The 26,537-nt window shown below is 44.2% G+C and overlaps 1 protein-coding gene across 2 annotated transcripts in view; it reads left to right on the top strand.

The window, feature by feature from the left end:
• DMRT1 (doublesex and mab-3 related transcription factor 1) overlaps window positions 1–26,537 on the top strand; it is a 92,654-nt gene that overhangs the window by 50,141 nt on the left and 15,976 nt on the right. Inside the window, exon 4 of one of the 2 annotated variants that reach the window (XM_031449801.2) lies at window positions 1,357–1,501. In XM_031449801.2, coding sequence (XP_031305661.2) covers window positions 1,357–1,501 — 145 coding nt within the window. Of the gene's footprint in view, window positions 1–1,353; window positions 1,502–26,537 lie in introns of both variants that reach the window. The other variant, XM_031449800.2, reaches the window with a different exon arrangement.

The raw sequence follows: 26,537 nt of genomic DNA, 5'->3' as shown, positions 1-26,537 counted from the left end.
CCCATTAGAGCGGACATCTGGGCTGAGGAGCAGTTGGGAGGGTCAAAAATGAATCCCTTGAGCTTCTCCGATTAGCATAGAGAGATCAGAGAGTTAGGCGGGTTTCATTTCCTCCAAGCAAAGCCGTAATCCCTAGGCCTGTATCACTTGGGAAATTGTCCAAAATTTAAAAGCTCATAGAAAATCTTGAAGCCCAGTATCTACTTTTATCCTGCCAGGCTCTGTCAAGTTAATACTACTTACTTTTATCAAGTAGCATTCTAAAGATTTGATTGAAAAACATGATTTTGAAATTATTCCTTAATTCTTAAACAGAATTGGTTTATCCTTGAACGTTCTCTTATGTTGACTTTTTAAATAAAGTTAATACCATCTAAATTTAGTCTTTTAAAGGCAGTATAAATAATTGCAGTCTAGCTGTTAGTCTAGCTTTCTTGCGTGAAAATCTGATTATGCCTTCAATGCTCACTGTCTAGTCCGTGTAGGATTCAGAACTTTTCTGGGTGTTTGTGGAAGTGGCCAGGAAGAGCCAGAAAAGCAGAAGTGTGGACTGGGACCCCTTTTAAGCCTGGAGGTTTCAACTCCTTAGCCTGAACGAGAGGTCAAGGAGCTGTGGGGGACTCCTTACGTAAAAGCTGCCCGATGTTCCCAAAGGCAGGGTCTGACAGTCAAGGATCAGCTGCCACTGACCCTTCTGTCTTCCAAATCTCATTTCATGTCCTATGAGCAGAATCCAAATCATCTCCAGAACTCTGGTGACAAGAGAGTCCAGGAGACAGATCCCAGACTTCGCTCCCTGCTATAGGGAAAAGCACAGGAGTGGGTGGGAATGGACTCTGAGTAACAGTATTCAGCGCAGCATCATGCTGATGACAACAGCTGACCCTCACACGGGGTTGCATGTTGTTTTTAAAAAACATTCTCTTGATGTGAAGACTGAGGTAACCAAAGTAAGATGCCAATTTTACACATGACGAAACACATGAGGAAGTTAAATAACTTGCTCCTGGTCAAACGCACTGGTCAGTGTCACAGGGATTGGGTTGGATTCTGTTGGCGCCTCAGCGCCATCTTTTCCGCCCTATTCTCTCTTATGCTTACTATTCAAGCATCATATGAGCAGTTGGAATTAGAGGGGTACTTTTAGAGGGGACCCCAAGAGGGAAAACGCCCCTTGGCCTGCTCAGTTCTAGTATTTCTAGAGTCTGTGCACTAGTATTTCTAGAGCTCATTCATGGGCGAGGATGCTTCCAACTTTAATAGGCTATTCCCTTAATTTAAAGAAGTAGTTAATTCTTGTAATGATTGTAAAATGCAACTGTGGTCTCAGTATATTCCTTCTTTTTTCTTAAGCAGATGAAAAACTCGGAGAACCGCCACGCAGTGAGTTCCCAGTACAGGATGCATTCTTACTACCCGCCTCCTTCCTACCTGGGCCAGAGCATGTCCCAGATCTTCACTTTTGAGGATGGCCCCTCCTACTCGGAAGCCAAAGCGAGCGGTAGGTTTCTGTTACTAAGTCTGGATTTGAGGTGGAGAGGAGACGAAGGCCGGCTCTGGGTCTCCGGTCTCCTCTGTCAGCCTCCCGGGTAGCAGCTGGTGGAGAGGTTATGTAAGTATCTCTTAACGTGTTTAGTTATGGAATGATTTTGCTTTGCTAGGTTCTTAATAATCATGTTTCTCTCTTTTCTGGATGCTTGGAATGACAAGAATAAGACGGAGGCTCCCGTCAGAAGCTAAAAATATATTTTCTAGAGGATCACTAACATCAGGGACACTTGAAATGTGGTTCAAGTCCTGGTATTTTTGGTGAAACGAATTTCTGTATATTGAAAACTCAATTTCCAAAACTTCTTCGTTTTAAAGCTGAAGGTGTTTTCATCTTTTGGGGAGGAAAATAAAATAACATAATAAAACATTTTTTAATACAGTAGATCTCAGAGTTGATGCAGTAGCAACATGCTCTGATATGATGGCTTTAAAATAAAAAACGACTGCTTGATGAACCAGAGCACTCTGAAAGATGCAGTTCCTCAACTTCAATTTTAACTTTCTCCCCAGTGTTTACCCTGTGAGGATGACAGGCAGGTCTTTTATGGCTGCTGTGTTTCCAGGCCCTGTTTTTAAGTTCTTTACATTTAAGCACCGTCTTTTGATCTAGGAAAGTGAGACATGTGCACAGCTGAGGCAGTACGTGGAAGTCAGGGCAATAGTGAGGGACTTGGTAGAGAAAACGGCAGCTAGAGCTTGCTCTGTACGGGACCAGAGAAGCTGGTTTTCTGAAGAACTTGACTCCGCGGAGATCTGGCTTCTTTGTAAAGCAAGTGTTTTTAGAGAATGAGAATCAGAACCGTGCTTTGATTTCCAAATTGAGAACAATGAAATCTAAAACAGCTGGGAAAGTTATGCTTTCTTTCCCATACTAAAATAAAAGATTTCGTTAACATGGAGTCTGTTGGTCGAGGGAACCGACCAGTTTGAACTGTGGAGAGAGAGGAAAGCACGCATTGTTGATTGCACTTTTTAACTTTTATTAATGATCACTTTTTGTCGGGAGTGGGCAAGCACAGCTCTGTTTTATAGGAACTCACGCCGTGTACTGTATGTCCACCTGGCCCTTGTCCACACTGCCTTTGATTCTATGTATGTATGTGAATTAGCAGCTCCTTAAGGACAGAGGACACATCTTCTGGACTTTTCTAGTTGCTATGATGCCTTTTGTTATTCACCGGTTGAGTGAATGAATGAAGGGAGGAAGGAATGAACAAATGAATACTTGAGTCAGATACGATTTTTAAGTAACCTTGCTCTGTAAGAAAACACAATCCTGAAAGATCAGAATCCCAACTCGTTGTGTGACTGATGGAGCCGGGGCACAATTTAGGGATAAAGCAGTTAAAAGATACGTTGGTTCGTACAGAAAATTAGGACTGAAACCTACTTTCAGGAAGAAATGGCCTGAGCTCCTTGCTCTCGGAATAATAGAATATTTCTAGAAGCACCGGCACTCTTGAGACAAAGGTGTAAATTCAGAGCGAGGCAGGAAGACAAAAAGATAAGAGGAAATTTATTAGAGCAGAGAGGAAGGAATTTGGAGAGGAGCAATAGGCATTTGAATTTATGGCAGGAAAGGAAGAGACTCTCTCAGAAGGAGGGAGGTCACAGTCCAGGAAGGGAAAGAGCAGCTGCACCGGTGTTCCTGGGGAGAGCCTGGGAGGGGCACCTAGAACGTCCCACAGCTTCTCTGGCGATGTGTGTATTTGAAAGTGTGGTGTGAGGAGACCTCAGGCTTGACCTTCTGGTCCCCCTCTCACTCACTGGTAATTAATCCACGAGGGCCAAGCTTCAGACATGAGGGAGTTGGCTCTGAACAAGTGCAATGAAATCTCAGGGATATCTGTATTGGAATTGCCATGGAGAAGGAGAATGGGAATTAATAGAAAATAAAATCTCAGCCTATGTTTTACAGAAACATGGCTCTATGGTTTCCAAGTATATGGTATCTTGGGCTTCCACATTGCATGGCATTTTTACAAAGCAGGTTGGAAGGGAGGGGAAAGGGGAAGTTGGGGATCAACAGGAGCACCCCAGGTTCACCTCCTGGGGCCTTAGATCCTCGTTTTACCATTAGCATCGACGCAGGTGGGGGCAGGTTAGGCCCTCTGCTAAGTGTGGCTGCGGCTGCTGGCAGGATGTGGGGATGGGGGTGGGGCATGAGCATGTTCATTTGTGAGGAGGTGGCAAAGGCTGGCTGATAACCAGTTACGTTGATCACTTCTATCAAGTTTGAGCTGAGGTCCTTTGGTTGGTTGCATTAACAAACAAATTATGATTTGTAAATAGTATGTAAATTATTCTGAGTGCGGACTTGTAAGTTATTTGAAAAATGTTTTCTGTAGGTTTCATGTCTTCTTTAAAGTCTTTTTTAACTATAAATATGTCCAGTAAATACATTTTTCTTCAGTTTCTTAAAAGATAAGTTTAAACCTCTCTATACCATCTAAAGAAATGAGTTCAAGTTCAAGGTTTTCCTCTGGTTTTGCTGAAGATGGCGTCATGCAGATAGAATGGAGGGGAAAAGAATTACACAGAAAGTTTTCCTTTCGCTGTGTTGCTACTGCTTTATGTTTTTCTCTGTAAAGAGGCTAAGAGCCGTTCTCTCTCCTTTTTATGTCCTGGAAAGTGTTAGGAGGTAGATGAGAGATGGCGGGGCCTGGCCATGTAGGACTTTGTGAGCCATTGCCAGCTCTTTGGCTCTTACCTCAAGGAGATGGGAAGCCACTGGAGGATTTCCAGCAAGGGGGTGACATGTTGGCTTTCTGGTTTTAAAGGTCATCCTGGCTCCTGTTTAAGAATGGACTGCAAGGGTGCGAGGTGGAAGCGGGGAGGCTGGTTAGAAGGCTACTGCAGGAATTCTTGCAAAGGATGACAGTGGCTTAGGGTGCGAGTGTGGGAGTGATGGCAAGTGGTTGAATTCTAGGTACATTTTGAAGATAGAACCAATAAGATTTGGTGATGGATTTGGGATGTGACAGAAAGGAAGGAGTGAAGGGTGACAATCTAATTTTTGACCTAATCAATCAAGTAGAAACTGGGCATTTCTATTTTTTCAGGTAAAGAAGACCATGAGAGAAACAGGTTTGCAGGAATTAGGAGTTTAATTTTGCACACGTTGTGAGATGTGTATGAGTCATCCAAGTGGATCATCAGGTAGGAACTGGATGTATGAGATCTGAAGTTGAGGGGAGATATCCCTGCTGGAAATAAGAACTTAGTGTAGATGGAGAAGAATAAAGGGCCAAGGACTGAGCTCTGGAGCCTTCCAGTGTTTGGAGGACCCGCAAGGGAGAGAGTAATAAGGAGCACCCATGAGGTGGGAGGAAAACAAAGGTGAATGGTATATGGGAGGCAAGTAAAGAAAGCATGTCAATGAACAGAGCCCAGTGATGCTAATAATGCTGGCAGGGCGAATGGGATGAGGTCTGGAATTGACCACTGGCTATGGCAAGGGGAAATGATCGGTGGCTGGATGAGTGGCTGGTATGGTGGGGAGATGGGCAGCACAGCTGGATGTGCATTCAGGGGAGACACATCGGGCAGTGAGTGTAGACAGTTCTTCAAGGAGTTTTGCTGTAAGAGGAGTAGTGAGATGGGGCAGGTAACTGGAGTGCAGAGGTGAGTTCAAGGAAGCTCCTTCCCTTTTTTTTAAAGAAGGAGGATATTATAATAGGTTTGTGTGCTGTGGAGGGATCCAGAAGACAAGCTGATGCGAGGTGTGTGGGGGGCACGATTGTCAGGGACAATAGCAGTGCCTCTGAGTTGAGGGAGACAGGGTGGGACCCCCTCGGGCGCTCCCTCCTGGGGCAGTGGTCCCCCGGGGTGGGCGCCATGCACACTTTGTCACCTGTCTAAGAGGATGTAAGTAAAGGAATTAAGAGTACATAGAAACTTCATAGCAACTTGACAGAGCAGTTTTATGCCTGTTGAACCAATAAAAAATTGGATCTTATCTTCTGTCTTTTACTTTTCTAGTGATTCATTTTTTTCACTGAAGTAAAATCCACCTAACATAAAATTAACCATTTAACCATTTTAAAGCATTCAGTTCAGTGGCATTTAGTAGGTCACAATGTGGGCAGCTGTCACTTCCATCAAGTTCTGAGTCATTTGCACAAGGAGCCCCTACCTGTTAAGCAGCCACCCCCATTCTCCCTTCCACCAGCCCAGGGGAACCTCTTACTGCCTTGTTGTTTGGATGAATTTGTCTCTTCTAGATGTTTAATTTAATGTAAGTGGAATCATATAATCATATACTATGTGGCCTTTTGGACTGTCTTCTGTCACTTAGCATAATATTTTCAAGGTTCATATAAGTTGTGATGTGTATCAGTACTTCCTCATTACAGCCTAACAGAACTGGATATACCAAGGTTTGTTTACCTGTTCATCAGTTGATGGACATTTGGGTTGTTTCCACCCTTTTTTGGCTACTGTTAATAAGTATTGCTGTGACTATTCATGAACAAGTCTTTGTTTGAATGCCTGTTTTTAGTTCCTCTGGGTACACAGCTAGGTGTGGACTTGCTGGATCATATGGGAATTCTGTGAGGAGCCACCGCACCATCATCCACAGCCGCTGTACCTTTCTACATTCCCACCATAGTGGACGAGGGTTCCAATTTCTCTAGCCAGCACTTGTTCTTTTCCATTTTTGGATTATCATTCTGGTGATTCATTTTTATTGTATTTTATAAAAGCCTCAGACTGTGGTGGATTGGAAACTAAAAAAAAAAAAAAAAAAAGAACAAAACGGGTCCGTCCTTGCAGAGAGTTTGAGAAACGCTGACCTAGACCTAGTGCCCGAGTGGAGGGCTGGCTTATGTGTGAGTGGCCAGCTCCTAGTAACAGGTGCAGGTTGTTCAGGAAGTAGTGACAGGAGCATCCGGGAAATGCTGCTGCCTCAGCTCGGGACAAGGAGGCAGACTGCGCAGGAGTACCTCTGTGTGGACAGATGCACACGTGCCTGCAGGTAGGTGGCATTCCACAGCTGTAAACAGGCATCTTTCTCTACATGTTCAATTCCTGAGTTCTTGGAGTATAAGTAGCTGGCCAGCACTTGCAAAGAGATTTAGATTTAAAATGGTAAAGATGAACACGCTTAGATCTTTTTGCCTATTTATATCGTGATCTCAGTTTGAAAGTTAGAAATGGTGCCTCCTGTTTCTTCTGAATCTTTGGCTCAGGTACAGTAGTAGCAGGCACCTGTGCAAACCCACCCTTCCTTTACATGCAAACTCTGCTCCTTCTGGGAGACAGAAACACACATTTGAGGTGCTTATTTTCTGTCCCGAGCCATTTGGGTGTTTGTCATCTAAGCACACAGGACGTCAGCAGCTCTTTGGGGCCAGGTGCACAGCATTTACATTTTACCCAAAGGTCAGACGGCCAAGGTCAGCAGAGGGGCACCTCTGAGTTGAAGGCCTCCTGTTCCTCCTGTGATGTCTGGGCAGCTTGCTAAGGCCTATGTATTTTCAAGTGTGCTCATTTGAATTCATTCAGCATTGGCAGGTTCATAGGCCAGTGAATCTAGAAGTGTCTGATCTTACTGATAGCACAGGCTACCTTCCCCAGTTGGCATGACTGAATGTGAAACGGAGTGGACTTGCTTAATGCTGCTCATTCAAGGTGGATTTTAGCAAAAGCTTATCAGGCCGAATCTCCCAGGTGTCTCGGTGCGAACAGTGAGGTTGTGCAGCCAGTTGGAAGCACCCTCAGAGCTCCTGGCTCACAACCCAGGATGCCAGAGCTGCCTTTGATGTAAGGGCAGGGCGGTGGAAACATTATGTGCTCAGCCTCTGAATGGATCCGTGCTGCGACCAGCTGTAGCCTGGGGAGGATCAGACTCTTTCTCACTTGGTAAAGGAGGGGGAAGGGAGAGCCCTGTCAGACCCTCACAGGTGTTGTGAGGATGAGACCTACGGTGTGTGTAAACAAGTTCTGTAAATCACAAATGCAACAAGAGGGGCGGGACACTCTTCTTACTTTCACATTCCTTTCTACAAGGGTCGAGTTGATGTTTCAGACAGTTCTTGTCCAGGAGAAAGCTTTCCTGGAAATGCTTTAGTCTTGCTCAGACAGGAGACAGAGCAGTCCAGGGAGTCTGAGGGCTGCTCTGTTGTGTGTGTTCTGCTCTGAGTTGTAGGACAGGTCCACAGGAGGGAAGAACGTTGACCCTTTTCTTTCCCTGCTTTTTAAAGAAGGCTGAATGTGTTTTGTGCAACATTTAGAAAATACTGAGTTGAAGCTTTGGCACTTTAGGAATGACTTACCATTTGCTAAATTTCAAAGAAAAGAGCACTTGGCTGGTAAACCTATTTTTCTCCTCTGACTTTTTGATTCTCAGCTTTAGCTTTGGCTAGAGAGGTAAGTGGGGTGTTCAGTGGCAGTGACCGTGCAGGCTGGTGCGTGCAAGGGCATGGATGTCCCCCTGCCGGGAGGGGAGATCAGGCTCAGATCCCCAGCTCTGGGCTGGATTATAAGATGCTTGGTTAATATCTTAGAGCTTCAGACCCCTCATCTGGAACGTTGAAAAAGATAATAGCAACTTCATCTGTGTTTACATATGGATCACATAAGTTGAATAAAAGCATGGCAGGAGCTATCAACTCCCTTAATCGCACATGAAGACCCACCATCATGTCTTACAAATCTTTCGCTTTCAGCGAGTGCCCAGCACTGGGCTGGTCAAATGAAAGTGATCACAGTTGTGAGGAGGGCTTGTTTTTAGCCCTATAGGGACCCTGCTTAACTTAACCCCGTGTGTATTGTGGTTCTCAAAACTGGCTAGACATCGTGGTCTGCTGAGTGAGGAAAATGAAGCACAGTAACTTTAAGCATATAATAAACATTTAGAAATGGCAGCTTTGAAGACTTGTTTTTAATATGTCACATACATGATGTGTTTCAAAAGAAGCAGTCAGGGAAGAGGAATATATAAGGACACCAGCAGGTCTCTATCTGTAAAGAATGATATAGAAGGCAAGCTGAAACTCTGCTGGATGAGCGCACACAGGTTTCTGTCTTTTCTTCAAACTTCCTTTTCTCCCTCCATGAGAAGAGAGGGAGCTGATGGGTCTCTACCACGTCCTCTTTGTAGAAAGCTGCCTTTTGACAAGGCCACCACCAGTTTAGAAATCGCAGGCACTTCCCAGGGCCCTCCCTGAGGGAAGTCAGACTCATTCGTGGAAGGGAGAAATTCACCCACTGCTGCACCTTAGCAAGAATTAGCAGGGTGTTTTCCACACACAGAGGGCAGCCATCTCATTCGCTCGTCTTTGTCTTCCTTCAGGTGCCCAGCATGGCCCTGGGCTCTCAGAGGACTCCTGGGATGGTTCACAGTTTCTTGTATGAATAAGAAACTGACCTCTGGATTCTTTCTGCTGGTACTTCCTTGGCCCAGAGTTAGGCATTCTGATGAAGCACTTGGTGAAATAAATCAGACGTGGGAAAACAAGGGGTGCAGCCCCCCCAAGCTGCACCATATCCTGGATTTGTATCAGGTAGAATCTTTCCTGTGGAAAACTTGAATTTTAAAGACTTAAATCTTTACGGATGACTTTTCTGATTAATAACACAGCCCTGCAAGAAGGTCAAGAGGTGCTGGGTGGAGTTGCAGGCAGGGTGCCCTGGTATCTCTGAGCCTGTTCCTAGTGTTGAAGGAGACGAGCCAGCAGACGAGCTCAAGTCTCCGAATCTTCCCTGGTGTGCTTTCTGCTCCTAAACTCTGTGCTTTCTTCTTCCCTCCCTTTCCTTTTCTCACCAACACTTACGTAGCTCTCACACTGTCTGCAAGACAGAGCCCTGTGTGTTGTGGCGATAGCTCATTTTATTCTCATGATAGCAGTGTTATCCCCATTTTGCAGATGAGAGCACTGAGGCATAGAGCCAGTGCTTGTGAGATTGGGATGAGAAGGGGGTCCTCATTTCCATGTGGCAGGTGGAGAAACACAGTGATGCCTTAGCTGGTCAAAAAACCCCATAAGCAGCCTTAAAAAAATCCACAGGGTGTCACAGATAGTTTTTACATTATTATTCCCAAAGCCAAATGTAAACTTCAGAACACCTTTTTATGACTTGATTAACATGGTAAAGTCACTTTAGTTTTTTGGTGATATTTGAATTTTCTTTTTATTTGACAGGAGAGAGTGAAATGCTAATGTACTATTTTTAAAAAGCAGACATTAAATAGCTAGTTATTAGCGTTGAAATTATAAGTACAAATAGAAACAAAACTACTTTTTAAAATAGTTTTTTCTCCTCTCTGTGGACATAAGTTATTTTAAAATCAGTATGAATAAGAGGCCTATTGATTTTCCCCAGGTAATTTTTGTGAAAGGCAGTAACGTTACATTCTACCTAGTCTGTCAGTGGCTTTTACTCTTTAACTTCTTCTTTAAAAACAAGGCACCTTTGCTGGGGTTTTCCTCTGGGCTAAAGATGACAGGCGGGAGCTGGGCAGAGAGAGCAGGGCTCTGGAAAGTGCACTTTGAGGAACTCTCATGTGGCCTGACGGGACCAGGTTGAACATAATGACTGGAATCTGCTGGCCCAAGTTCTCAGGGCTCATTTTATCATGACGGGATTTAGGCTGCTCCCTGCCCACTCAGTGCGGGGAGCCCACCTGTTGTGGGCCCGTCACACGTCATCAGGTTTGCCGATTCTGTTACTCATTCAGCGACCACCCGTCCTTAAGAGTCCTGGAGAGACAGTGCTCCCGCGGGCCGTAACGCAGGGGGACAGTAGCCGCCGAGGGCCTAGCGTCCAGCATCCTCACCCGCGAGATTTCCTCGCCTGAATCTGACTCACATCCCTCCGGCCTCAGCGCTTTTTCTTGGGCACAGGATGGAGTAACTATGGAGTTTATGTTCCCTCCTCGGCTCTTCAGAGGCCCAGCCCAGGCCAAGTACAACTTGAATAACCTTCAGGAGAGCTGTGCTGTCCTTCTGTCGGCCGCTGTCTTTGAAAATTGCCTGCAGAGTTAGTGAGCAGGAACAGTTAAGATTTACAAACAATGATGAAGCTTGTCATGCGTCTTTCACATCCATCATCTAGGTGCCGTGCCTGGGCGGCGAAGTGTTCTTCATAAAAACCAGCTCGGTGTGAAATACACCTCACGCAGTGTTTACTGCTCTGAAGCTCGTCAGCGGCCCTTTATAGTAAATCCAGATTGCGGTGTGACATTACAGTATATCATTGCCCGGCGCGGCGGGGTTTACACTGCGAATGAGTGCAGTGCGCACCAGATGAGGTGTCCAGATTGAGTTATGTCAGAATTTGGCTGTTATATGGGGATAGCTTTTGTTTGCGGAACACTGAAAGTTAGCTTTATATGTATTTATATTTATATATGGGCATATACTTCCCATCTTGCACGTATACATGGGTATACAATATATGCTGAGGTCAGATTCCAACTGGGCTTCTGCTGTAAAGAATGGGGACCAGCTTTTATGTCCCTTCCAACGTTTGTTCATTGAAATTGGCATAAACGGTATCTTTAGGGGGAACTAGATGGTTATTTCATCACGGAAGTGGGTTTGATTTTGCTGTTTGTAAAGTGCTCAGATTTACCATTCCTTCTTACAAAACAAAAAGGGCCCCTCCCTCTCTCCTGAGCTGATTGTGATACGCTGGAATGATCCCTTGGAGGGAGGGCAGAGAGGAGAAACCCCTAGAACTGCCCCCACCTGCTCTCGAGCACCTGGCCCGTCGTGCTGAGCACATGCATTTGGGGAGGGCTCTGAAGTCAGTTGCTTATTTATTATCTTTTTAGTGGGTATCAAAATCCTAGTGCTGCCTCTGTTATCTTGAAAGATGCTGCTTCCAAAAGAAGATTTATGGTGTTTTAGCTTAAATCTGCAAAATAAAAGAGCACACTGAATTTATTGCATGATCAGCTTTATTTACATTCACCCTAAAAGCACCGATATTAAAAATGAGCTCCATAAAAAAATAATATTCAGAGATAACGGCCGGCCCAGCGGTTCCATGACCATCTTCTTAACACACATATTTTAGAATTCTCTTTTCAGTGTAGCAGGGTTGTCAGGAGAACCATTTTGCGGGCTTCACACATCTGGCACTGCACTGAATCCAGGGTCTCTCCCTGACTTACACCATGTCTAGGGAGGAGTCCCCCCACTTTAAATGCAGGGGTAAACATAGCCCTCTCGGCATTGCCCTTTGTTCTTTTTCCCCGCTGTTTCCTCTTAGTTGCAATGTCTTCTTACTGAAGATTGGTTAATGGTGCCACGTCTGAGCTTCCGATGCTGCACAGGACAAGGACACCGGTGCAGGTGTGCAGTGCTGGCCTCTACGGGTGGGACAGGGGCCAGACGCCTTCCATTGGCTGCAGCCCCGGGAGGCAGAGAGCAGCCACAAGTCAGCCCAGTGTGATCACTTTATCAGTGTTGTGAGATCAGACACGGGATGGCCAGTTACAGTGAAATGTCAGATAAACCACAAACATTATTTTAATGCTTAATAAGCATTTGTATGCTTACTGTGTAAAAATTATTTATTGTTTCTGTATTTGAAGTTAGTTCGGCATCTTGTATTTTTATTTGCTCAATCAGGCCACCTTGGGCTTCAGCCAGGTCCTCTGAACCACAGGTCTCGGACACCGGGGTAGAAGGCAGAGATGAACAGTGGGCGGAGGAGAACAGTGCTTTCTCTAGACATATTCAGCAGTGCTAAGAGTTGTTTCATTTATATTTCTGCAGGAGTAGTACAAGGGGCGGTGCTGGTCGTGCTCAAACTAGTTTCCAGTTTTGGTTGAAGCTATTTGATGGGTTTCTTGGTGAAAAATTTCTGGATCACAATTTGTCCTTGCACATGTGAACTGTATTGTTTCTTCCTCTATTTAGGTAATTTGTAGGTCCAGAAGTTTCTTTTTTCATTTTTTTCATAGGTTAGCTCCATTAATATAACAGCAAATGAAAATTAATGCACTGCTACTCAGAATCAAAATGGAAATGTATAGTTTTTGTGCATTTGGTTCAGTTGTCCCGTTGTAGCTTAACCAGGCATTACAGACACTCTTGAAGCTCTTGGTTCCTCTGTGTCTTTCCTGAAGTCTCCCCACGCCCCTCACCAGGATATGAACTGATGGCTCAGTCAATAAACAAGTAGTAAATTCATTGAGTGCCAATTATGTGTCTGTGGCCCTAGCATTATGCCCAGGAGATGAACCGTGGCAGAGAACAGGCTGCCGTGATCCCTTAATGTCAGCAGATCTTAGGGACACTGGCCCTCCCCTTCCTGTCCACAGAAGGGCCGTGCCTCAAAACCTCTGCAGGGTGTGCAAGGGAGTAGCCACCTGCCCCGCTGTCTGGCTCTTACTCAAGACTTGGTTGAGGTCTTTGCCACAAACCTAAGGGAGAATTTCCTTCTCCGGTTAGAGAAGCCATCGTCACAACCAAACACTGTGGATAGACGTTCCCAACACGCGGCCCTTTCCAGGCGTGCCTCCCGTGTTCCTGTTAGGGCTGTGGAGGTGGGATGGGCTTGACTCACTTGTTTGTTTATAACAGCTTTATTGATACATAAGTCACAGATCATCAAATTCACCACTTTAAAGTATGCAGTTCAGTGGTCTTCAGTACGTTGACAAAGTTGTGTAACCACCATTACTATCTAATTCCAGAATATTTCCATCATCCCCGAAGTCTCCATATGCAGTCAGTCATTTCCACTTCCCTCCTAGTGCCTGGAAACTACTCTTCTACTTTTTGTCTCTGTGGATCTGCCTATTCTGGACATTGCGTGTGAATGGAGTCATGTAGCTTGTGGTCTTTTGCGTCTGGCTTCCTTCACTTAGCATAATGTTTTCAAGGCTCATTCAAATGGAGGCAGGTAGCAGTGCTTCATTGTTTTTTATGTCAATAATATTCCATTATATAAAAGGGCTAGGTTTATTTTGAATTCAAAAACTATTGCAGGACCCAGCACAACTATTAAACCCTAAGGTTCTCAAGATGAAATAATGTGTTTTCTCTTATTTTAGTAAGTCTCCACCTGTTTCAACTCAACACATGAATGTTTATAATGAGTAAGACCTATGATATGAAATGAAGTGACCCCACAAATGGGGGGCCCAGGCTCCCCACATTCAGCAAGCCCAGTTGTGTGACTTTCCTGTTTCATGTAAATGCTATTTATATTAGTCTGATAGGGCGGCCGTAACAAAACAGCACAGGTGGAGTGGCTTAAAAACCAGAAATGCAAAGTTCTGGAGTTTAGAAGTCTGAGATCAGTGTGTAATCAGGGTTGGTTTCTGGGGAGACCTCTCCTCTCTGACCTTCTCTGGTGTATGCAGAGAGAGAAAGAGGGAGCGAGCTCTGATTTTTCTTCCTCTTCTTGTAAGACCACTGGTCCTATCAGGCCAGGGCCCCTACCCTTAAGACCTCATTTAAGTTCATTTACTCCATAAAGGCGCTCTCTCTAAATACAGTCACGGTGGAGGCTAGGGCTTCAGCTTATGAATTTGAGGGTGGAGGGTGGGGCACAACACAGTTCAGTCCATAACACTGCTGAAGGGTTAACCATCTCTAAAGATCTTTCCATGGTGAGGTCCTTGAGAGGTGGAGAGGTGCTGAGGCTGGGTGCACCAGTGTGTACACCTTGCCTGGTCCCACTGCCCAAAGTCTGGCATTGGCTGCGCATTCAGTCACCTCCTAAGCTCTCCGATGTGCTGAGCCCAGCCCATGGCAGGCCCTCATCTGCAGGTCAGAGTCCCCAAAGCATGGAGGTTTTTAGAGAGAAAACTCCATGGTCAGGTGTGCCCCACTCACCGAGAGCACTTCTTGTCCAGATTGTTGCTTTTCTTTTTCTCATCCCCCACCTCCTCCTAGAACTTGGTTTCTCTTTTTGTTTCTCTTTCTCTGAATTTGGAGGAAGAATTTCCGATTCCTCACCATCTTTGCCCTTGAAGTGCTCTATGTAACCTTAAGCAGTTAAACCCTGATGTAGTGCTACAAATTAGAATCTTTGCCAGTTTTCCTAGCAAATATGGCAGGGAAGAATTAGGGCCTTCCGCCAGAGGGAAATGAATGAGAAAGCTATGTATTGTTTCCAGATGTTACTATGAACTGATGCAGAGACCACTTCATGGTAAACTTACGATTAGCGTCCGTAAACTAGCTAATGTCTGTTACGGATCAGCCAAATAGGAGAGCTAATCTCTTACTCTCTGAAGCACTTTGACCTACATCATCTTGTTTAATTGCAACAACAGTCTTACTAGGTAATAAGAGGTTTTTTCCTCCTGACACCAACCAATTCTGACAGCACCTGGGTGCCCTGTGATTCAGTTCAAGTCTAATGCTGACTATCTGAATTTAGCCCAGACCCCGTGGGTTAAGGGCTCAGTCTCACAATACCACCCCTACCTCAGTCACTAGCCACAAATGGGGTGCTCAGGCTACCCTCGTTTCTGCCTGGCCCATTACAAATTTGGGGGTTCCTACAACCTCTCCTCAGGTTTGATAATACACTAGAATGAGTCACAGAACTCAGGAAATCATTTTCCTTACTTTACTATTGCGGGTTTACTGTAAAGGATATGACTCAGGAATAGCTAAATGGAAGGGATGTGTAAGGCAAGGTAAGGTGCGGGGAGAGGATGGAGGGCTTTCGCGCCCTCTTCGGCAGCACTGCCCTCCCATCACCCGATGTGTTCACCAGCCCGGAAGCTCTGAGAACCCCAGTCGTGATGGAGGCTTCATTACTAGGTATGATTGATTAAATCACTGGCCATTGGTGATTGGCTGCATCTCCAGCCCCTTTTCCCTCCCTGGAGGTTGAGGGGTGGGGGTGGAAGTTCAAAGCTTCTAATCAGGGCTGGGTCTTTCTGGCGATCAGCCCTACCCTGCATCTGTGACCAGCCCCCATCCCAAAATCATCCAGCTAACCCGGAGTCACCTCATTAGAACAGAGAGGCTCCCATCAGCCTTCTCACTCAGGAATTCCAAGGATTTTAGGAGCTCTGTGCTGGGAACTGAGACAGAGTCCAAATACCTTTCTGTGACACCATGGGTAGGTAGAGCAGAAATCCCAGACCCTACTTTAGAGAAGAGAGAATGGCTGAGTAGAGACAACAGGAGCAGCTGAGGGTGGAACGGGACTAGAAGCCCTCCGTTCTCCGAACTCCGTGTCTCTCCAGGACGCTCTCCAGCCTGGGTGTCACTCCGGTATTGACACCCTTGTCTTCAGGCTGCTGTCTTAGACCTGCGCCATCTAGGACAGGAGCTACTGGGCACGGACGACTACTTAAATTTAGATTTAAATTAATTAAAATGAAAACCCTAGTTTCTCTGTCACACTAGCCCCGTTTCAAGTGCTCAGGAGGTAGCTATGGGTAGATAGAGCAGAGAATGTTTCCATCCTAGGACAATTCTGGGGGACAGCGCCACCTCGGACAGTTAGGGGAAGGCTATTTCGTTAGGGAATTTCAGAGTGACAGGATGGGGCAGCAGTGTTTAAACCTGAGACAAAGGGGTGACATAGGTATCGCAGCCTCAGCCGACACCACTTTAAAGTCTTGTGGGAACATCAGCCCGTATTCAGATCGCTGTCAGGTCGACGAGGACTGACTGAAGGTAAACTAATTGAACACTGATAAACGTTAGTTGATCTTTGGGCCTAACAGTGGTGCATGCTTCTTTCTGTAATAGCAGGTGAGAGGGAGTAAGCTAGAACCTCGTTGATCTCCATCCAAGAATGATAGTACTTGCCTGGGGTAGAAAACCTGTCTCGTGGCCATGGGCAGCGTGTGAGTCTTGGGCACTTGCCAGCGATTGCTGACATTAGAACCAAGAGGGTAAAGCGGCATTGATTCCCTGATCTGATACAGGGTTTGTGAATACTTTTTCCTATTCCACAGGTGGCCTTTTCACTCTGTGCATTGTGTGCTTTGATGCACAAACGTTTTTAATAGTGATGAAGTCAGATTTGTCTATTTTTTCTTCTGTTTCCAGTGTTTTTGGTATCATAGCCAAGAAGTCATTGCCTAATCCGATGTCATGAAGGTTTTCCCCTATATTTTTTTCTAAGAGTTTTATAGTTTTAGCTCTAACATTTAGGGCTTTGATCCACTTTGAGTTAATTTTTATATGTGGGGTAAGGTAAGGGTCCAACTTTATTCTTTTGCATATGGATATCCAGTTTTTCCAACACCATTTATTGAAAAGGCTGTCCTTTCCTCATTGAATGGTCTTGGCACCGTTGGCACCAACGTGGAACACGGCAGGAGAGTCAAAATTTGACCATTGCCTGTGGCTTTTTCCTGTGATCACCAGAGAACATTAGACACTGCATACTGAATCTGTAGCACAAACCTAAAGTAGGCAGTTGGTGATCCACTTGGATCTCTGTGGTGAATAGGTTTTCTAGAGTTATTTTTTTTCTTTTGTTTACTTGTCTCTTCCTTCTGATTCATCTGTATCTTTTAGCCATTCCTGACAGTTCTTAAATAGAGGAGAACAGGATAACAAGGGAAGGGAAGCCTTCCACAATCAGGATTGTAGTACACAGCGCTATGAGAGTAGTTGCGAGAAGAAGAGACTGTGGCTGATTTTCCATTGTTCTTTTTTTTTGAGGAGGGAGGTAATTGGGTTTATTTATTTATTTTTAGAGGAGGCACTGGGGATTGAACCCCAGACCTCATGCCTGCTAAGCACACACTCTGACACTTGAGCTATACCCTCCCCCACAACATTGTTCTGATTGGAAGTGACTTAGAATTTTTCTAATAGAAAGAGACAAATGTTAATTTTTTAAATACTCAGTTTTTAAGGGTCTTCTAAAGCTGCTTATCCGTGAGAGATGGCAGAACCTTCTTGGGTGAGCCCCAGTGGCAAAGCCATGAAGCCTTTCCTTCCTGTAAGAATATTCCTGAGGCAACACTAGCAGAGCTGCGAGCAGATAAGCAAAGACTCTGAGAATGCCTGGCTGGCCGGCTGCAGCCCAGAGTTGTCAATCACCCCTTAATGTTTACAGAAGCGAAAAGTCAATGTGTAGTTGTTTTAATTTGACACACTCTTGGGTTGAGAGAGTACAATCGCTGGAGGGGACAGTTAAGTGGCTGTGCTCCTTGTCAGCTCATCTGACTCACACACTGAGCACTTTTCTGATGAGCAATGGATTGAGTTAAATACCTGCGTAATTGCCCGCTTCCGCATACCGCTCCAGCGCGCCCACACCGTCTACTACATTTCTATCAGCACTTGCCTGAGGCTGTTGGGGTTTATGCTGCAAAGAGAATCCGTATGCTCATTTTCATGAATCAGTGTCGGTTTTTGAAAAGCAGTTGTTACAGCGCTAAGTGGGCTGTAATAAATTACACCCTCTCTAGACCTATTAGAGTAAATCAGAACTGCTTATATCTGTCCAAGTGGTCTTTTAAGTATAAACGACTTTTTGTTTACTTATCAAACCAAACTTTTGTCTCCAGGAAATGGAGGCAAATAATTTGCTCATTTTTAAAAATGCTGTGAATTGCACTTTGCTGCTGTTAAACCAGAGAGGAAATTCTGTGTGTAGTTAGGTGGGGAAGTCTCCCCACACAGTAAGAGATACTACCCCGAAGTCATTTTCAAGGCTAGAGACACTTGACTGTAGTAATTAGACTAACTCTGCACATCAGCTTTGTCTCCCGCCACTACTTAAAATGTGCTGGTGGTGCACTGGGTCTGAAGGGAGCGTGGTTTCTCGCCCAAGAAGTTTCTAAGTGAGAACTTCATTTTGGAATGTGCGTTTCTCTCTTTGGATTGCTGGGCTCTGCTTCTTTGTGAAGGAGGTGTGCTCCCTGATACTTACACACTTTGGCTGTGAGAGGAACACTGTGGACACGGCTCTGTTCATCGCTTTTGCAAGCTGAAGTGGCCGGAGGTCTGACCGTTCATGGTTGGGACACAGATGTTTGTTAGAGTTTGATCGTGGTGGCTCTGTTATTATGGAATCTCTGTTTCACATTTAGTATAGTTGGAAGAACTATCTCGTGATTTTCTTTTCTTTGTTTTTTTTTGGGGGGTGCTGGGCCGTTGTCTTCTTCCACTTAGACCTTGTCTGTGGGGCTTGCTGGGACAGATTAATACTGTCTCTCTCAGTGAAGCACTGTGAATCTTTTATTTTTATTATACTTTTTCTTTCATGCTAGACATATATAACATAAAATTTGCCATTTTAACCATTTTAAAGTGTAGGGTTCAGTGCCACCAGCTAAAGTTAGTCACTGACCAGTGAGATGCGGGGGTGGCTTCTAACCCTCACTCCTCTTCACTGGTTGAGTCGCCTCACCCCACAGCCTGCTAGGGGTACCTCCAGGGTACCAGGGACACCCCCTTCATCCCTTAGGCATCTTTCCCACAAGGGTCCTCTTTGTTTACACCACGGCTGGATCCTGATCTCGCCCCTGCTCGTCTTCTGTGTGACCTGAGTAGTTCAGTGTCTTCTTCTTCAAGGTGATCCTGGTGCCCACCCTCTGCTCCAGGGACCACTCAGGTCCCCCTTTAACTGTCTGCCCTTTCCTACTGAACTTACTCCCAAGTGGAGCCATATTCCAGAAATAATCTAAACTCCCTACAACGCCCCTCATTCGCCAAGTCCTCTTCTTCAGTCAGCCAACTCTAGAACTCCTCTATCCTGATGCATTCCAAGAGCAGGGTGATTTTCCCTGGTCCTGCTGTTTGGAAATATGAAACTTCTCCACATACTGAGAATAGTTATTCCTATTTTCTGTTGCATATTCTTTCTCCTCATTTGTCCTTCAACCGTTAACGTTTCTTTGTTGGCATTGGCGTAGGCCACAATGCCTGAAGGGGGCTTCGCATTGTTCTCTGTGAAACTCCTAGTTCAATGCTTCATGCAAGGTTATTGTTATTATTTTTGTAAAAACCAATACAAACTCATTGGGAAAAAATCAAATAATACAGAAATATAGTAAAACCAGAAGTTTCATAGTAAATTTTTGTAATTTATTTTATGTAGATATACATTTTAGGAAGGTTCCTTCCCTCCCTAAGGTATATTATGGAAATATACACTAATACCCATAAGAATGGTCGTCATATTTATGTCAAATGCCTTTTTGGCATCCATCAAAATAACCTGTGATGTTCCTCTCTTTAATGTAGTAAGTCACATTAATGGATTTCCTAATATGGAGCCACCCTTGTATTCCTGGAATAAATCTTACCTGGTCATGAGGCATTATCTTTTTAATACATTACTGGATTCAATTTACCTGTATTTATTTAGAACATTTATATTTATACCTATAAGCGAGCTTGGCTGTTTTTCCTATTGTGTGGTATCCTTATCATGTTTTTGTCTCATGGTTATAAACTTACAGGATGAAACAGAAATTGTTCATGATTCTTCATTCTCTGGAGAAGTCCAAATGACATGGAATAATCATGCCTTTGTGTTTGAATGAAATACTCATAAAACCATCAAGGTCTGGGACCTTTGGGAAATGGGGAATGTCTTGATTAACCTTTCTGTGTATTTTATGGTAATCTATTGAATGAACTCTCTTTCTCAGTTAATTTTGACAGTTTTTCTTTCTTTGAAGAGAACTATACATTTCACTGTTATTTTCAAACAATAATATAAAATTGCAATCATCTCTTAAATTTTTGAAAACACTACATCTGTGGCTATATCCACCTTCTCACATTTAATGCTTTTCTCTTTATATGCTTATTTTCTTGTGTTCATGGTTAGATTTTCCAAAGGTTGGTTTGTTTTATTGGTCATTTTATAGCACCATCATATGAGTTTAATTTACTAGTTCATGTGTAGATTTTGGTTGACATAAAATGTTCTTTTTCTTTTTTCTCTTTTTTTAAGATGTTTTTTTAATTGAACTACAGTCAATTACAATGTGTCATTTTCAAGTGTACAGCACAATGTCCCAGTCATGCATATACATACATAGTTTGTTTCCATCAAAGGTTATTATAAAATATTGAACATAGTTCTCTGAGCTACACAGAAAAAACTTTTAAAAATCTATTTTTATATATAGTGGCTAACATTTGTAAATCTCAAACTCCCAAATTTATCCCTTCCCACCCCGTTTCCCTGGTAACCACAAGATTGTCTACTGTGACATAACATGTTCTTAAAGAGATTTTTGAGATTCTTTATTTCTACATTTCTTTCATTACCCACCCCAAAAGTAGATATTTGTGGTAAGAAAGCCAGCTGGCTTAAAGAAGTTACTCCCCTAAAAAATGTAGTAAATAAATGGCAGAACTGGGGTCAAACTCAAGATCTGTCACTTCCTCCCACCCCCCTGTATTATGCTGCTTGGTGAGGTATGAAAGAGGTCTGTGTCTTAGCTTGGGTTCTACTTAAAAGCAGAACTCAAGACAGCAAGGGCTGTGTGCCATAGTGTATGGGATGGTAACTCCAAAGACGAAGAGTGAGGGCAGGAGGAAAAGCCAACATAAAGTTGTGTCATGGGAGTCATGGCGGATAGCAGCAGGTGTTAGATCTGGAAGCTTCTAAGAAGCCCCTAGAGAACTGTTGCAAGATTGTCCACCTGAAGATAAAGCAGGAGAAGCATTTTATCCACGGGCTCCCACCACCACTGGCTGAGGTGTTAAGCCCCCTCGCTTCTGATTTGCACTGTGTGCTTGAAGAAGGATAGTGTTTGTGGCATCAGAGAAGCCCTGAGACAGGAAGAGTGGCCCACGGTCCATTCGATGCAAGATGCTATCACAGGGAGGAGAGGTGAAGCTTACTTACACAGAGGATGCCGACGGGACGTGCTGGGCACCAGAGGCGTCTGTTACAGTCTGCCTATAGGAATATCATTTGAAGTCACACATGACAGTGCATGTACCCAGCTCTTTTCCATGACCATAACTCACATAGCCTCCTAACACTTATATCGTGGTTTTGGAGTACTGTGAGTTGTTTTTATTTCCTTAAAGCCTGAAAGTCATTGGGAGGGTGGGACACATGGTCCATTGCCAAATGGACTTCCTTTTCACCTGGGAACATCTGCCAGGGGAAAGGGGGCGCCAGGAGGATTGGTTGAAAATAATGTGTTGAAGATTTGCCAGCAGATTCTAATTTACTGATGAAGAACCTCATTCTCAGGAAGATTAATTCTGGTTAAGAAAGGCAGAAAAAGCACTGCGGGAAAGAAGCTATTTTTACCTTTCTTAACCAAGATATATCTACTTAAAGAAAAGAATGCAAAGGTGTGAGAGAATGTGGTTGGCTTTGGGGCTTACACCCTGATTTGTGTTCAGATGACTTCATTTTCCTTCGTGTATTTGCATAATGGCACAGAGCATTGAGTTTGGAGTCTCCTAGACCTGATTTGTCACTTTGTAGCACATGACCTGGGACAAGGGTCTTCCTCTCTCTGAACCTTAGTTGTAAGTTGGAGGTGATAGTATGCATCTTGTTAAGGTTGTTTTTTTGTTTTGGGGGGGTTTTTTTCAGTGTGAATTAAGGGAAGTCATGTATGTAAAGGGCTTATTAACACCATATACAGCACATGGTTAGGGTTTAGTAAGTTGTAGTTACTTTTATTGATTTTTTTAGGAATTCATGATCTTCTTAAGTGAGTATTTCTGGTTGAGTTTGAACCTGCCAAAATTCTTAGAGAGGTTACAGTTAAAGTGCTCCAGCCAGGACCAATTTCAGGAGAGAAACAGAGTGATTAGTAGTTGTGGACTTTTGTCACGTCTCCCCTCATCCTCACGGTACAAGCACACTGAGAACCTTCTCTTACTTTTGGCAGCCTGCTCCCCTCTTGCCCACCCCTCTTTTGAGAAAACTGTTTGATAAATAACATGGTAAAATAATATTGATTTTATGTCTTAGTCCTCCTGAGTATTTGAATTTTAAAAGGATGTTGGTGTTTATTCTGAAGAAATGGATCTTTAATGGTGGAATTTCAGGTATTTTGGTCTTTGGGTAGCAGGCATATATTAAGGACAGACCTGCTTGTCCCCTGATTCTCAAATCACTCTTTTATAAGTAACTACCTCTTTTCTGTACATGGAGCCAAGCCCGATCCAAGCATCTTGGTTACTGAAGTGTTTTAAATTTGGCTTTATTCCAAATGCTATATTTGTGCTCCTAGTATAATATCACACACTTATAATAACAGACTGTGTGTCATAAAATATCACTGTGTTGTAATGTTTCAATATAGACATTATAGTATATTTTTATCTAGTTGTCAATTGTTTGCTTTGGAAGGTGCACGACTACTTATTAACAAGATAATTGCCTAAAGTACACACTCAAAAATGGCTAACTTAACCTAAGGAGCTCTCCAGACCTCTGATAGATTAAAGACCTGTATTACAAGAAATTGGGAATAATAATGACCTCCCCTACACATATTATCAGAGAGTTAGATCATTTGCAAAGTTGCATTTTCAAAAATCATAGTTTAAAGTGGTTTATGTGAGCAGTGAAACTACAGTTAAATTTTTTGCTTTCATACTGGTTTGCAAGCAGCTACTTCATACCTCCACCAAGATGAAACTTGCTATACTTGTTTTATCTTTTGTACTTTATTCATCTAAAAAGTACTCTTCCAGTCAGAAGTTTCAAAGAGAGCAGTCAAAAATAACTTAGGAAAACTGGTTTTTCAGAACATGTTTCTGAACATACAGTTAAAATAACTTTTTTCTTAAATGAATGGAATGAATTACCGCTTTTATTTTCTCTGTAATTCCTGACAAGGTTTGTTGGTTTCTTTTTTAATCCATACGCATGTTTTCTTACCAGTTGTAATCTTGGTATGTGAATTGTGTTGTGGCCTACTTTTCCCTTATTTGACGTGTTTTAAATTGCCTCAAGAGCTAGACTCTCAGTGTATGTCATTTCAGACGCTGTGCAGTGCGGACAAGTGTTTCTGTAGAAATACATAGTTTGCTTGGCTTTTTAACGTAAGGAGTCATCATAGTGAGCAGATTGTTGTTCGCATCTTTTTCAGTCAATAGCTGGTCTTAGTTAGAAACCTGTCATGTTGGTGCAGGTAGATCTACTTTATTCTGTTTAACTGGCACACACTATTCCAGAGTTTGGGTGGATCATAGTTTGTTGGTTAATTTCCTTCTTTATTGACAATCATGTTATTTTAAACAAATGCTGCGGTCTCCTTGTACACATGTGCTGGTGCTTTCCTGGGGAGATGCTAAGGAGGGACATTTCAAAGAAAGCCTGCCTTATAGATTGTATTAAATACTGACAAATTACCCCCAAGACGAGCTGCACCAGTTTACATTCCCAGCAGCAGTTCGTGAAAGTACCACTTTCTCGCCAGCCTTTGCTAGTGGTGGTGGCGAATGTCTACATTGTCGTCTAGCCGGTGAGTGGAAAATGGAGTCTCGTGGTGGGTTTCATTTTCATCAGAGCCAGAGTAGCCCTGGAGCGGCCTGGCAATAAAGAAGGTCCCCTCAGCGGCATCTGGACAGGGCCTGAGACGCCGGTGGCAGGACTGTTTGGTCCACCACTGCCCCCTCCTCTCCCTGCGCCAGGGCACAAGAGCAGGTCACACAAGACGAGCCCCTCCAGCAGAGCATGTCTCTCCCTAACAGCCAGCTTGCTCTGAGTCCCAGTCCATCTCCATGTAAAACACCAGCCCTTATTTGTCCAAGCGGAGGTGCTTGTAAAGACTAGCCATTTCCATCTCTTGTAGCTGCTTTCTCATTACTAGAGGGTCTAGTCTGGGAGAAAATAGACCGAAAAACAGAAAGGAGAAGGTGGTTCCACCTGCTTTCTCATTGATACAGCATGAGGGACAAGTATATTTCCTCTGGGACTAAAAATGTGCTGTCTCCCTTGTAGGAAGAGTTGAAAATGTGTCCTCCTGGTGCCAGTGGGTGTGTGTCCAGGTCTGCGAGGTCACACTGGGCAGTAGTTGAGATCCATGCAAAAGAACAGTGACTGACACTCTTCCAAGGCCTGGATTCATAGACTGAGCCATCAAGATACCAAAGAACCCGTAGGTTTAGGAAATTCATTGTGAGAAGTTTTAGCTCATGATCTGATTTCCACCAAGTCTCCTGACGTGATTAGGGATTGATTATGGGGCAGAGGCTGTCACATGTCACCTGAAGCTCCTCTTCTACACAGAGATGGAGGATTTGAACCTCCCATTTAGTGGCCGAATCCCAGTGATTGGAAAGAGCTTAGTGCGTTGTTGACAGAAAATGTTCACGCCCCTAACTAGGGAAGAGAAGGTCTTCCTATCTTGTTTCAGAAGTGATCACTTGATGCTGAATTACTCAGTTCTGTTTTATATTAGATCAGTTCTGACTTTGAGTAGGCACTTAAACCTTTTGAGCTTGAAAGAAATGGAGATTTCAGAAGTCATACACAAAGAATCTTCGTTCCGAGAAAGAAGTTAGAGGTCATTGACCTCAGCCCCCCACTTTATAGATGTGGAAACCGAGGCCCCAAACATGATTTGCCCAAGGGACAGTATAGTCTTAAAGACAAATTCTGTAGAATCCAAGAGTTGATTACTGTACTGAGAACCATTCCCCAATGCTCTGGCTTTAGATCTGAGCGTGAACTGGACTGTGTTAGCTTCACTGATGGATAGGTTTTCCCGCTGGTGGCCCCGGGCAGGCACGGTGGCGTTTCTGTTAGATGTATCAGGAGCCCTTGATACTGCTGACCGTGAGGTGCTGGGGCTTGCTGGGGTGAAGTCATTCATTTTTTACCATCTCCATCCTGACTTCATGGAAGGTCACATGAGGTGGAATTGGGTAATTACTTACCTACTCTGAAAACTCACCTGTATGGATTGGCCTGACTTCGGCCCTCTTGTGCCTCTTTGTGCTTGGGGAGCTTGACGGTGAACGTGAGGCCTGTGAGACGCGTCCCGCCTTGGTGCCACCCAACCCCAGCTCTTTCCTTTGTCAGATGTGCGCCTTGCTGAACAGCATACGTCTTCATAATCTTAAATCGGATGAAGGGAAAAGCATCCTTTTACACGAGGAAGGGTCTTTTGTGCCCCTTTGTTCTTTTCTCCCCTGGACCCTGTAACTTGGGGAAAATAACACCCCTTGAACACTCTTTTTTGACATTTTGTTGTCTAGTTGCTTGCAGATTCCTGGATCCTATGGTTCCGTTTCCGACTCTCCTACCGGGTGCTTGGGAGTCTTGGTGTAAATCAGCATCCTCTCCATGGCCGCTGCCAGCTTCTTCGCTGGTCCGGGAGAGACCATCCCCTCTCTGTGCTCTGCTGCTTAGGGCTCAGAAGGTCTGCAACAAGGGATTGCTTTGACGGAAATGTAGGGTTCAGCCAAGTGACTCACAGTTTCCGAAACACCTGGAGTCTGACTGACATGCAGCGAACAGTTGCCTTTCCCCCACCCTTCACTCCACTGAATCACATGACAGCTCCCTAAAGTCTCTTCTGCTTGGAAAGTAGATTAAAAGATGTGGGAGTTGGGGTCCCTTGGGAGCGGCTTTCCTGGATTCATTTTCAAAAGGCAAACCTGCAACTCAGGTGACACTTGGGCTTCCCAGCTGTCTTTTTCAGCAAAATCATGACTTTTTGGAGGGGAGCTCAGGCAGCAGCTTTGAGAATGTGAAGAGGAAGGCTTGTGGCAGAGGACTTCCTGAGTCGTGCCGGCAGAGTGGGCTGTGTGAGAAACCAAGCCAGCAGACCCATCGTGATGAACTGGGGTGGACAGTCAGTCCCAGGTTTGAGTCCTGAGCACAGGTTCTGGCTCTGACTCTCGACACTTGTGTGACCTTGGATGTTAATCACTCTCTCTGAGCCTCAATTATTTAAATCTGTCAAATGAGGATATTAATACCCACCTCCCCGAAGGGTTTTTGTGAAGATGATAAGTAAAGTACAATGTCTGGAACATGATCGGGGCTCCGTGAATGATAGCGATGATTATTAATAATTATGCTAATAAATAATGTGGGCTGAACCTCATTTCACAGGCCTGCTTACCTAAGTCAGCACTCGGCGGCTC

This window comes from Camelus dromedarius, chromosome 10 (genome assembly GCF_036321535.1).
Source record: "Camelus dromedarius isolate mCamDro1 chromosome 10, mCamDro1.pat, whole genome shotgun sequence".
In the NCBI taxonomy this organism is placed as follows: domain Eukaryota; kingdom Metazoa; phylum Chordata; class Mammalia; order Artiodactyla; family Camelidae; genus Camelus; species Camelus dromedarius.
The sequence above is the reverse complement of the archived record's forward strand: the minus strand, read 5'-3'. Positions and strand labels throughout refer to the sequence as shown.